This window comes from Lithobates pipiens, unplaced genomic scaffold, assembly GCF_037356315.1.
Source record: "Lithobates pipiens isolate NorthernLeopardFrog02 unplaced genomic scaffold, aLitPip1_a1.2 Scaffold_13, whole genome shotgun sequence".
NCBI lineage: Eukaryota > Metazoa > Chordata > Amphibia > Anura > Ranidae > Lithobates > Lithobates pipiens.
This window is the reverse complement of record NW_027507718.1, coordinates 114253372-114267253: the sequence shown is the minus strand read 5'-3', so window position 1 is coordinate 114267253 and position 13882 is coordinate 114253372. Positions and strand designations below refer to the sequence as shown.

At 41.3% G+C, this 13882-nt stretch overlaps 1 protein-coding gene across 1 annotated transcript in view; it reads right to left on the bottom strand.

Moving 5' to 3' along the window:
* The window catches only part of SRP72 (signal recognition particle 72), a 33229-nt gene extending 19984 nt beyond the window's left edge, over positions 1-13245 (bottom strand). The window contains exons 1-6 of the mRNA XM_077475404.1: positions 13059-13245; positions 8658-8778; positions 6003-6126; positions 5709-5852; positions 3718-3829; positions 535-566 (exon numbers count right to left, since the gene is read on the bottom strand). Of these exons, the coding sequence (XP_077331530.1) occupies positions 535-566; positions 3718-3829; positions 5709-5852; positions 6003-6126; positions 8658-8778; positions 13059-13173 (648 nt within the window). The 5' untranslated portion in view covers positions 13174-13245. The remainder of the gene's footprint in view (positions 1-534; positions 567-3717; positions 3830-5708; positions 5853-6002; positions 6127-8657; positions 8779-13058) is intronic.
* Positions 13246-13882: the final 637 nt, after the last annotated feature.

Here is a 13882-nt window from a genome sequence, read left to right as displayed (position 1 = left end):
CAGGATTGTGGTCTGTCGTAAATCAACTTTTTCCAATTATTATAAGCCATAATCACTTAAATACAAGGCGAAAAGTACTGCTCAACAAAAGCGCTATTGCTGTAATGAGACTCAGTCTCACAATCAGGTTAGCGGATTTGGATTTTATCATGACAAAGCAACAGCTTAATTTTAACAATCTCTGACATTCAAAGCAGGTATCCGTAGGACAGCTTTTCATACTATACAATCCAATAGCGGACTACTGCATATTGAGTTAATATTTGTCTCTAGAAGGTACTACAATAGCATGAATGTAGAGGACTGTTGCTCATCTTACAGGTAAGTGCAATATCATCTTCATTTTCCTAAGCGAACAAGAGGGCAGAAAGCTTTGTACCTAATGGCAATGTATAAGTTGTAGACATCAATTTACAAGACTTTATGTACCACACTTTTTTTTTTCTGTGAGAATGTCTTAGTTTACCATACCTAGATCTTTCAACCGCTACCGAATTTCAAAATGTAATAGAGTCTTTAAAATAATATACTTACTGTGTCTTCTGATATGGACTCTCTGCAGAGCTCTGAAAAGCAGAAAAAAAATACATTAGTATTTTATACAGACAGAGATCAGTTTCAGTCTTGGCTAAAATTATTTTCATACACATGTATAATACAGAAACAAATACAGACTTAATTATGAAATATGGAGCAAACAAAGTTAATGTCGATAGATATGATATAATCTCTCTATATATTAGGGATTGAAAACACTTTAAAAAATAAATAAATAACAGATTTATACTTGCCTGCTCTGTGCAATGGAATTGCACAGAGAGGCCCTGAATCTCTTCTCCCAGGTTTCCCCCACCCTGCTGCGGGCTTCTCTCCAGTGAGTGCCCCAAAAGAAAGCCACTTTTTATGGGGACACTTGTGCAGGCTTGCTCCCCAAGCCTCATTGTGTCTATAGACACAGACAGTGGCAAATTGGCTCTGCTCTCACACCCCACCTGGATTTGACCGACAGCAGCAGGAGCCAATGGCTCCCGCTGCCTAAGCAAAGCGAGACCCGGAATGGAGAGGAGGGAAGAAAAAGCTGCAGACATGCACAGCATTTGATTGAATGAGGTCTCAGGTAAGTAAAAGGGGGCAGTACTGATGCCTTAAAATGTTTTACTTCAATGCAAAGAATGCAAGGTAAAAAATATTTCGCTTTATAACCACTTTAAGTGCTTAACACCATCAACTAGATTCTACGTACCCTTTGAGAACGGTTGTAATATAGCAGCACAATCTTCTACTTTTTTTTCCCCTCTTCTACATGTCCAGGATGTTCAATTTTACTATTCAGTGCTAAATGATTAAAAAAGGAGAAGTCCAGCCTAAGCTGGTTTGGCTGGGCTTCACCTATGGGTCACAGGAGTGCAATTCGTTTTGCACTCCTGTGATTTCTGCTGAAAACGAGTCACAGGAGTCAGTGCAGGCACCGCGACAATGCAAGTCTGGATCCACCACGTGCCTGGACTCACACCCGTTTCAGGCTCTCAGCGAGTCACAGAGAGCCTGAAACGGCCACTCCCCGCCCCTCCACAGCTCAGCGTTCCAGTGAATGTGGAGGAGAAGAGCGGAGAGCTGCTGATTGACAGTCATCAGCTCTCTGCTTGGTAAAGTGTGTCTGATCCCGATTAACCACTTCAATGCCGTGTACTTATACACCTGCCTGCCAGACCAATTTTCAGCTATGTCCCACTTTGAATGACAATTGCTCGGTTATGCTACACTGTACCCCAAAAAAAAAAAAAAAAAAAAAAAAAAATATTTATATATATATTTCTTAGGATGGTATATGTAAAAATTCCTATCACCTTGATGCATGGGACATGCAGTTCCAGGCAAGATTTCTTGCCCACCAGCGCCCCCCCCCCCCATTTAGCCATGGCAGGAAAGCAGCAGGGTTTAGAGTCAACAGTTGGCTCTCTTGTAAAAGCAAGCTGAGCAGCTAACTGGCCACAGGAACGCTGGGCAAACAGCCAGGGCTTCCTCTGGCTGATCATAGGAGGTGGACAAAGACCAGAAACCACTCTGTCTGCCTCTACGATATAGGAAACTGGAAGCGATGAGCATACAATACTTCTGGTTTCCCCGTAGCCATTTTTTAAAACGGAAAGCATTTGATTACACCGACCATGGTGTGATCAAATGCTTTTAAAGGGCATAGGAGGGATATCTCCATAAAGGAGTACCCGTTACTGCCTATTGCTGTCACAAGGGAGGTTTACATTACTAGTGACAGCAGTAAAAAAAAAAAAAAAAAAAAAGTGAACACATTTTAAAGCACCTCCATCCCTTCGTGCTCATAGGCGAATGCAGGCAGTAGTCACACACGCAAATACTGATCATTCGACACATGTGCAGCATCACCACGATCCTCAGATCATGGGCAGTAAATTTTAGCAGTAGACTGTGTAAATCGAAAGTGGTAACCTGTAAAAGCTTTGGATAGTAAAACTTAAGGCAATTGTAACTGTTGTATGGGTGTGAGCAAATTTTAAAGCATGACATATTTGATATCCATTTACTCTGTGCAACATCATCTTTTATACTTTTACCAAAAAAAAATTGGGTTATTCATGCTGTTTTTTGGCATAAAAATTTAATATATTCCTGGGATTTTTTTTTTTTTTTAGTTATTGCTTTAATATATTCCTGGGATTTTTTTTTTTTTGTAGTTATTGCCATACCTCTGTTGGAGCCAAAATAATCATTTGGAATGTTCTGGTCCTTGCAGATTTCCATTTACCCACTAAAGTAAATTATGACTACCAACTCCTGTGATTGGTTATTGCTTCTGCACTGCGACAAAATTACTCACTCAGGCCTTTTATTATAAGGCAAGCCATTGTGATCAGACAGATTGGTACGTGCAGGTTTTCCCCTGCCTGCATACAAGAGAGGATTGTTTCCCTGTAAGGATAACCACTTGAAGACCGCAATACACATAATATACACACACATATTGCGACTGAAGCTATCAGTCCTAATCCCGATTTTTTTTTCAGCTGGCTTTCTCACAAAAAGTGCTCTAAAGCTTGCCATACACCTATAGATTATCTGCAGATTTTCTATGGTTAGATGGAAAAAGTGGGAGATTCCTCCATCCACACAGTTTAGCGAACATGGAGTGATCTATTGCACTTTTTCCATCCAACCATAGAGAATCTGCAGATAATCTATAGGTGTATGGCCAGCTTAAGTGGTTCATGAGCTCCTGGAACACTTTCAGAAATGGCAGGAGGGGACGTCCCACCCTTCCTACTGGTTTTTCTCAGGCTTACCACTTCTGCTCGCCCAAGTAGCGATCCGATTGTGAAACTGGCTGGTAACAGAGGAGATAAAGATCAGATAATCTCTGATGGCCTTGGAGGACCGAAGCAATGTCATGATGCCACTTCCAGTCTCCAGGGTGGAAGTAAACAATTTTTTTGATCTTTTGCAAAAAATAAAAAAAATTCTCATCTTTCGATTTTTTTTTAATAAAAGGTAAGGAGAGATTTGGGGTCTTTTTGACCCCAGATCTCTCCATAAAGAGGACCTGTCATCCTTATTTCTATTACAAGGGATGGAAGAAGGGACAGTGTAAAAATAAAATAAGAAAAAAATGTTTTGCCCATTAAACTCTTTTGTACATTTCCAGCCCAAACTTACACAGCATGCTGAGGTTTACAAACCACTTACGTTCCGCTTCCCGAAGTTTTGCCAGCGCTTCGTTCAGCTTTCCCTGCCCTATTAAATCACAGGCAGCATTGAAGCATAGTTCATAAGAGGTCTCTTGCAAACCGTAGTCTTCCTAAAAAAAAAAATGTGTTTTAGAATTAAAGGTTTTTGCAGTTTTAAAAACAGGCAAATACTGCTTAAAAGAAAAAAAAAAAAAAAAAATTGATTCGTTTTTTTCTTTTATAAAACTCCAGGAACATTTTGGGAAGGAAAGTGGGAGCTAAATGTAATGTTGCCACATTTACTGCTATGCTGTCCTTTACAGCATAAAGCTCCTCCAAAACTCAGATGAGAGTGCAATAGTAACAGCTCTCTGCCTCTGGTCCCTTTTGAATGAAAAGTAGTCACTGCAATAGAACTCTATGGGCCCACCATGGCAGCGACAAATTGAAATATCTACAGGAATGAGCCAGCGAATGTTAGACTTGTTTCCATTGAGACAGTTATCAAGCGTTTTAGCCCTAAAAACAACACTTGTAAAGCTCCTCAAAACTGCCTCCCACATGAAAAGCCGAGTTCTTTCACACTGGGGCAGGTCTTGTGAGCAGCATCTTTGGGGTTGTGGAGGAGCTGTGTATACACCGCACTCCTCCATCGCCCCTGCCCACTGGAATTAATTGGCAGCGCTTCCGAAGTGCCTGTAAAGCGTGTTTCTTCGCCTACTAGCAGCCGAAAAGCGTTGCTAAAACTCATGATCAGTCAAAGTCTAACTCCGCTTTACAGGTTGCGTGTATTTAACAGACGCTTCTTCAGGAGCTTATGGCATTATAATTATAGTTGAAAAACAAAGGGGAAATGAGCAGAAAATATACAGCACAGTTCAGCTGGATATTCAGGGAAACATGTCTTTACATCACTTCTAAGGCGACCTAAAAAAAGCAGCTTAACAGCATAAACCTTATAGCGGTTAGTGATACTTGACAGGAGTAGTAAAAAATAAATAAATAATCCACGATAAATGTTATAATGATGTCTGGATTAGTAAGGGAAAATCTCCCATTAACCAGAGTGCTCAGGATAGAGCTGTCTCCACCACATTTGTCGCTGTCACCCGAGTAGGACTCTCCAGGGAACCTACCCCAGGTACAAATTGGGAATCTTATACAGCGGGTACCTGTGCAGTGTGGTTAATGGGAGGTTTTTCCCTTACTAATCCAGACATCATAACATTTATTGTGGATATTTTTTTACTACTCCCATCAAGGATCACTAACCGCCATAAGGTTTAGGCTGCCTTTCCAGATCGGCTTGTGTAGCGCCTGAAAAAAACAAAACAAAAAACAAACGGCCCCTTTCACTCCAGTGTGAAAGCCCCAGGGCTTTCACACTGGAGCGGTGCGCTAGCAGGACGGTAAAAAAAAAAAGTCCTGCTAGCCGCATCTTTGGAATGGTGAAAGGAGCGGTGTATTCACCGTTCCTACCCATTGAGATCAATGGGACAGCGCAGCTATACCGCCGGCAAAGCGGCACTTTGCGGGCCGTTTTAACCCTTTTTCGGCCGCTAGCAGGGGTTAAAAACACCCCACTAGCGCCCGCAGACCGCCGCTAAAAATAGCGACGGTTTACCGCCGACAGCCGCACTGCCCCAGTGTGAAAGGGGCCCAATTGATGAAGAAATAATGAAGGAGTAGCCAACACCTGGCCATGAAACAACTTTTGATTCAAATTGTCCAATTACTTTTGGTCCCTTGATAAAAGGGTGGCGGCTATGCTTAAGAGCAGTAATTCCTACACCCATCCTCCGATTTGGATGTACATACCCTCAAATTAAACCTGAGTGTGCTCTTTCAGCACATTTCCATTATATAACTATAGCTTGAATATGCTTTGGTAAATAATTGAAGAAAAAAATTAAATAAAATATACAAAAAAATTGTGCCAGTGTCCAAATATACTGAACACACACACACACACACACACACACACACACACACAGTTAGAAAGCCTCTTACAGTTGGTTTCTTCTCCCAAAGACTCATAGCAGCAACGACAGCAGAAAGGTTTGTTTGTCTTTCTTCATCGTAGTCATCTTGTGAATTACGAATGATATCCCGATAAACGGATAAGCAGTCTTCATAACGTTCCAACCTATACAGCTTAATAGTAAAAAATATTTACTATACATGTAAATATTTAAATTCAAATACATGAATAAAGGATAACGTGGGTAAATCACAAAAAAAAAAAAAAATAAATAAAAAAAAAAAACAAACACACACACACACAAAAAAAAAAAGGACACTTACTACTTGTCCTTGGAGTTCCTTTAGTTTATCTGTCTTCTGAGGGGAGTTTTCTATGGTTTTCAAAGCATTTTCGATTTTGTTTAATCTGTACTCACAGTAGGCCTTTTCAAAGGCTATTATGTCACTAGAGAAAATTTACAAAATAAAGAAAAAAAAAATTTTTTTTTTTTTTTAAATTGGCCATATTTTATAGACAGGCTGCAAAAAATAGTAGTTTGATGACTACACACATTGCAGCTTGACATAAGTTTTCACTATTTAACATTTTCTTGTAATCAATTCAGAGAAATCTGCATGTAGATTGAATAAATAGGTCGGATAATCCGACTGTGTGTGGTATGCATCGGACTGATTCCGTCGGACCCAATTTTCCAACTTGTTGGAAATATTTTCCGACAAACTGGTCCGATTGGACATACACCGATCATGTGCAGAGAATTTTGATCGGACCAAGTGCCACGCATGCTCAGATCAAAATTCCTACATCAAAGCTATTGGCTACTAACCTGAATGTAGTCCCATCGTAACGAAATGACGTCATCACGTTCTGAAAGATCGGATTTTTCGACAACTTTGTCCGACCGTGTGTATGCAACAGTTTCGGACAAGATCCGACGGACAAAATCCGACGGATTTGGTTGTCTAAATCTCTGACCGTGTGTACAGGGGCTTAGAGAGTTTTATTTCAAAGTAAGGAGCTTTTTGCATGCCGTAATAAGGCTGGCAACATGACTGGGCTTTGTGTAGCTTATTCTGTAAAGGATTGGTCCTCCTGTGCTTAAATAAAAAATCACACTACGCTGCCCCATATGGGTATAGTGGCAAGGTGTGCTAAACCTACCTTCCAGCAAGGACTCCATTAGTTCAAAGGACGTAGGCCAAAAACAAAGTCTTCCATAGCCCAAGATGGCCGTCTCAATTTATTATTGGCATACAGCAGGCATTGCAACTAGCACCCCCTAGGAGGGTGAAACAACCTGTTGCCTATAATTACATCACTGGCTGCGGCATGAAAGAGTGCACACTGTACGTGCAGCCCAAATGAACAGGACAGTGCTCCTTCCAGTGGCACTAAGGAGCGCTGGTCCGAATAGCTGCTCTGTGCCTACAATAACCAGCCATCACAGGCTGTAAAAGATTTTGAAAAGGTTTATTTTTAATGAAGTTTTGCCATATATTCTTTGAACTGAAAGGGAGCCCTGGCAGAAAAGTAGGTTTAGCACACTATGCTGCTATACTCTAGGACAGCATAGTGTGTTTTTTGTTTATGCTAGAGTCCAATTGATTGAACTGAATGAGCAGCTTGTCTCCATGGAGAGTATTTTTTTTATTTTTTTGAGTATACAAAAGGAAAGATGTACTCAAAGCAGCAGTTATAATGGGGAAGTGTAGGCCAATACAAAATAAAACAAAATGCAGTATCTCTCTCTCTAATATTTGCAGGAAAATAAACAAACACTCATTTGCCTGCAGAGCATTGTACCCATGATCAGTAGATTAGGGCTCCTGCAGACACTGGCTCCAGCTTGCCTGCCCTTACCTCCATACAGGCAGAGTGTTACAAAGCTGGAGGAGGTGTCAATGAACTATAAGGGCACTCATCAGCATCCTGGCAGTTCACTGAGAAAATTAAGCCGTCTGCTGTGGCGGCAGTCGGGACCTGTAGTTTATTCATTCACAGATCGCAGTGAATGAGTGATGCTGTTGTGTGGGTAAAGCCTTGCAGTTCCTGAAAAGTTACAGTAGGTGTGGGGAGATAGGGGGGGGGGGTAATGCACAGCATGCTTATCCTTTAAAAACCCTGCAAGTACAGAATACCCACTCCCCTATTAAACATGCACTCAGCTCCTAAGCTCTGCTGTGGGCTGCCAACACAAAAGCATTTTAGTGAACTGAGTGTTGTCGTCTGCCCAGCATATTTTACTAAACTACACAAATATTTCTATTCTTAGATCTCTACAACATTAAAAGATGGTAATCCTGTAGTCCAAGATAACTAGAAGACCTCTGAGATAATGCAGAAATGTTGAGAAGACACAGGACATCTCAAAATATCTGGCAACACCATGTTATCAAACCAATAAATAAACCATTAAAAATGATTTTGTTATAAAAGGCCAAAAAGGAGCAAAGAAAAGTTTGTTAGTTTACACACCATTTTATTTTGTGACATTTCAGTTATACTTTACACACTGCAGCTGTTTGTGTTTAGAATCTCACATTTGGTGGTATAAAGTTTGCAACAAACTGTCTCCCATGACAGACGATGAAAACTAACCATCTATTATTATTCAAGATTTATATAGCGCCAACAGTTTACGCAGTGCTTTACAATGTATAGGGGGGGCAACAATTACAGTACAATACAAAAAAGGTACATGAGGCTATCTATAGCAGTGATGGTGAACCTTGGCACCCCAGATGTTTTGGAAATAAAATTTGCTCCAAACTACACTGCAGAGTGCATGAGCATCATGGGAAATGTAGTTCCAAAACAAAACATCTGGGGTGCCAAGGTTCACCATCACTGATCTATAGTATCAGCATAGTGACAAAGCAAAGATATGCAGACTTGTCGTAAAATAAAACTCTGTAAACTGCTCTATTACAACAAACATATTATTTATCCTGTTCACAAAGGCTGTAAGACTTTACCTAGTTAGCACTTTAGTGTTGTTGTTAATTACAGTAAGGGCTTCTTTAAAGCTTCCATTCTGAATAAGGCAAACCACTTTACAGTGCAACGCTTTAACATCATCCTTTGCCACCTGCAATACTGGAAGGAAACAAAAAGTAAGAAACTCATAAGTTACTACTAAATGCAAAAGACAAAAACATACCAAAATAAAAAAAGCAGCAAAGACATGAAAGGTGTTACAAATTTGGGAGTTTCTTCCAAATGCATAACTCACTCATGTAGACTTTTTTTGCAAAATAGTTGTTAGTAAAGACAATCGCAATATGTACATTAGAATTATTAAGTGCAGCCAAAAATCACAAAACAGAAAAATCAGCACAAGGGCCACAAGTCAAGGGTGGTACACACGGGTTGAATATCTGCCGGTTAAACAGAAGCAATCAGCTTTTATCAAACAAGCAAGCTGGAAAATCAGCATCAGATCAGCCCTTGAAGTGGCTGTGATCATTTTATTCTGCCGGGGAGGAGTCTCAACAGGGGAGATCGCCTCACTATCACTTAGTTAGTACGGCAACATCACAGAACCCGCCCCCCCCCCCCCCCCCTCCTTAACATGATGGGTTGAACGAAAAAAAAAAAAGGAGGAAAAAACTCCCTAGCATTACAATCAGTAGGGATGTTCCTTGCGCTGATTCCTCCTCTGCTGCTGAAAATCCTTTTGCACCTTAAAACCACCGCCCGTAATCTTCCAGTGCAGCAGGGGTTACTACAACCAACGAGCTGTCAGAGGCTCCCATCACGATGCCCACCCTTCCCTCCCAGCTTCTCCATAGAAGCCATACTACAACTTCCATTAATGAATGAAACAGAACCTATGAATAAATGGGCGGAGCAATTATCTGCCCGTCCTTCATTCTTAGATCCTATTTCATATGCATCTTTCATAAATAAAAAGGGTTGCTGTAACTCCTGTCATAGTCACTGCTACTACAGTGATAGCTGCGATTTTCTGGGTCCTGTGTGAGCATCTTCCCCTCTGCATACTGACAACAATTAGAACATCTTAGAATTGTTTTCAATGAATACAAGGCATTCTGTTAGGATTAGGTAGAAATTAGGTGGTGAAATCAGGAATGCTACCTCAGAGAACACTTTGTATTCTTTAAAATCCCCTGGGATTAGTGTGCAGTGGGGCAGCCACTCAAAGGAAGATTGCCACCATTCGCTGCAGCAGTACCGACTAATAGCAATTTGCAGCTTTCCCAGTGGCTCATCAGGTATACATGCATTGTACCAAGCAGAACCAATATAAGTATGCAATACATTCCTGAATTTCTACCTAAAGTGATAGTTAGCCCTAGCTCACACTGCAGCGATTTGACATGTTACAGCGATTCCAAAAGTAGTTTCTGTACTACTTTTGGCAACTTTGGGGTGCAATTTCAATAGACATCTGTGCAGAAACCCACATAGATGCCCCTGAAATCATCCCAGAAACCGGGACCAACATGCGGGAATGAAAAGACGCAAGTTCAGCTGAACATTCCTGCTGTCTGTGTGAACCAAAAAAAAAAAAAAAAAGGAGGAGGATTATACTAATCTCATCTGTGCAATGACATTGCACAAAATGGTCCCATACCTCTTTGGCACATGTGTACTCCTGAGCTGGCCTGTGTGCCTCAACAGAACACGCGGTGCTGGAAAGCAAAGCCCGCTGTCCACAGGAGTTTGACAGCAACAGTAGCCTATGGCTCTTGCTACTCTTATGCTGCGTACACACGATCAAATTGTCTGGCGTACTTAGTCCGCCAGACCGCATTTCACCGGGCAGTCCGATCGTGTGTGGGCTTCAGTGGAATTTTTCAGCGTAAAGTCCGGCGGACTTAGAAAGTAGTTATGCAGCCCAATCTTTCCGCCAGACTTAGGTTTCAGCGGACAATATGTTCGTGAGTATGCTAGTCCGGCGGACTAAGAATGACGCATGCTCAGAAGCAAGTACGAAAAGGAAGCTATTGGCTACTGGCTGTTGAACTTCCTTTTTCTAGTCCCGTTGTACGTGCTGTACGTCATCGCGCTAGAAAATCGCCGGACTTTCCGTGCGTGGCCAAGTCCGTTCGGTTGAAAGTCCGCCGGACTATCCACTGGATTGTTTGCCAGACAATTTGATCGTGTGTACGTGGCATTAGCGTCTCATGTGACTAGAGGAAGATAGAAGAGTGGTTCTGCAGCCAGGATGGAGCTAGAGCAGTGAGGGGAGTCCGATAAGTGTGTGTAGGACATTTAGTGCCCCCCCCCCCCCCCCCGCCTTTTACCTTAAAGTGGTTGTAAACCTTAGGACATGAACAAAGCATATCCCTCTAATAGTATGTACTTGACTCTAGCAAGATCACCTAGGTCTGCTGCTTTGTTCCTTTGCGATCATCATTAGGGTTGCAACTAACGATTATATTCATAATCGATTAGTTGGCTGATTAAGGTTATTAATGATTAATCAAAACAATAAAAAATAATAATAAAGTGTGGTGCATAAATTTAGTTAATATGTAAAATTTAAAAAAAAAGGCAATTTTATCTTAAATATTTATATGCAGTGGTAAATATAAATAACCAACTATATCTTTTGAGAACAAAATCTCTAATCCGCTCTGAGAATAACAGACAAGATATATACTCTATATATGATGAGAAGAGATACACTATGAGAAAAGATATATACTGTATATGCTTTTAGGAGAGAGATATTGTATATACTATTAGAGGTTGAATCTGGTAAATATCAGACTAATCTTTTAAAAAAAAAAAAAAAGGAGGAGAAGTCAAAGACTGTTTTGCAGATTTTCAACAGAACTGTAATATATCATATGCTGGCCATAAAACAAAACAAAAAGGGTCTTCCTGCAAAAAAATACAAAATAAAGTAATTTTAAGAATTTTTTTTTGATTTTTGAATGGTTAGTGGGGTCAAATCGACATTAGTTTTCAACGAGTGACAGGAAAATTTGCAAATCGAAAACTTCTTGGTCAAAGGAATTTTCAGACAGTGTATGTGGTTTTCATTCAGAAACTACATTCATTGTAAAACAGAATGTTAATAGTAAGTGAAAACTTTAAACATTCTTTCATTCAGCGAATGTAAAAAGATTTTTCATATGAATATTCTCATCTCAAAATTGATCGGTGTGGCCAGCATAAGGCTCAGTACATACCTATGCAGTTTGCCTTTGATCTGTTTCTACACCGCGTTTTTTTCTGTACATTAACCGGTTCCCGACCAGCGCACGCCGATGTACGTAGGCAGAATGGCAGGCATATTGGCGTACAGGTACGTCCAATCTCCATCGCGAGCGTGCCGCCATCGGGACCCCGTGAGTCCAGTCGCGGGTCCCACGGACTCGATCGCCGCGGGCATACCCGCGATCGTCTCACGGGATGGCTGAATGGAGAAATGCCGTTGTAAACAGCATTTCTCCATTCTGCCTAGCAACTAGTGACGCTGATCTCTGCTCCATGTGATTGGAGCAGAGATCAGTGTTCACTAAATGAAAGCCCAACCCCCCCACAGTGAGTAACACACCCCTGGGAACACTTAACCCCTACACTGCCACCCACTGGTTAACCACTTCACTGCTAGTGTCATTTACACCAGAATCAGTGCATTTATATAGCAGTGATCGTTGTATAACTGACAATGGTCCCAAAAATGTCCGATGTGTCCACATGCAAATACAGGGATACAGCCCAAAAAGTTCAGGTTTAGGAGATATCCAGTGTAGCTACAGGTCAACCTAATTATAGGCTTTCCTGTAGTATAAAAGTGGTTGTAAAGGGTTTACAACCACTTTAAGAACCATTTTAAAGAAAAGCAGGCCGATTGCAGCTCTTACTGTGATCAGACTGCATTCAAAGGCAGAAGCCAGCGTCCAGCATCAGTGTCTATAAAGCCAAACCCAAAAAGGTACAAGTGCATTTGTTTTGTTGACCATTATGAGAGAAAACAATGTGGACAACGCACAATGTGGACAACGCACAATGTGGACAACGCACAATGTGGACAACGCAGGGTCCATTCATTCTGCGGGGGCAGATCTGCTTTTTCCAGCTGATTACATGGTGAAGGTGGTATTGTAAATAAAAACCTCCAAGCTTTATCTTCCATAGAGTCTGCACAATTCATCCACATACCATGACACATAATGCAGGGCAGTCTAGGCATGATGTGACTTTCCAATGACTCTGCAGTAAGCAGAAGTACATGAAATAGTAAAACACATTCTCCTTTCTATTTTATTAAATGTATGTTCTATAACTGAACACCCTGAAGTAAAATTTGTGCTACCCCAAACCCATACCAACAGATCAATGTTTACCTGTCACAAGCCTTACAAACACATGGGACAGTGCAGGCTGCCCTCACTTACTCTTATTGATAGACTTCAGAGCCCTCGTGAAGTCCCCGTTCTGTCCAGCTTTATTCACATCACTCCACAGAGAAGCCAGGGCACCGGAGCCCGCTGCGGCCCCGGAATTCGCCATATTCAGCCCCTGGAATAGTACGGGCACGTAAAGCAGCGATGGGGAGAACGTCTAATAATGATGACGTCAAGTTCGCGACAACAGCTCACTCCATGTTTGTTAAGGGCAGAAACGACGCTACAGCAAATAACTATCCATATATATGATACGCTTTGCTTTGCCTTTTAAACCTATGTAAGTGTTTTAGGTATATTAACTGATTGAGCTACTTTGACTGAATATTTCTCATGCTATATTTTAGTCACTCGTCTGCATGGGTTGCCTTGACCTCAGCAAAGATGGCAGTTGACGATTCAATTTTCCTATCCAGCGCTGCCGACTGACACGTTTCAGGAGAGGCTGATGGGCGGGCCTTGTTGTACATACACGCCCTTCCGCTTCCTGTACTATGCTTTAGTGCGCATAGTCTAAGAAGTTTGTTTTCTGCTTTCTGTGTTGATAGTGTTCGATTTTTTTTTTTTTTTTAAACAAAAGTTATAGCAGCACCTTTGTGTAACTTACATAGGTGTAAAGGAGTGTGTCGAGGGTCACTCGACCATCAAGTAAAGACTAGTTTGCCATTTTGTATAGGGATTGCTAGTTAACCTCTTCAGCCCTGGAAGATTTTACCCCCTTCCTGACCAGAGCACTTTCTGCGATTTGGCACTGCATCACTTTAACTGACAATTGCGTGGCTGTGCGATGTTGCACCCAAACAAAATTGAGGTCC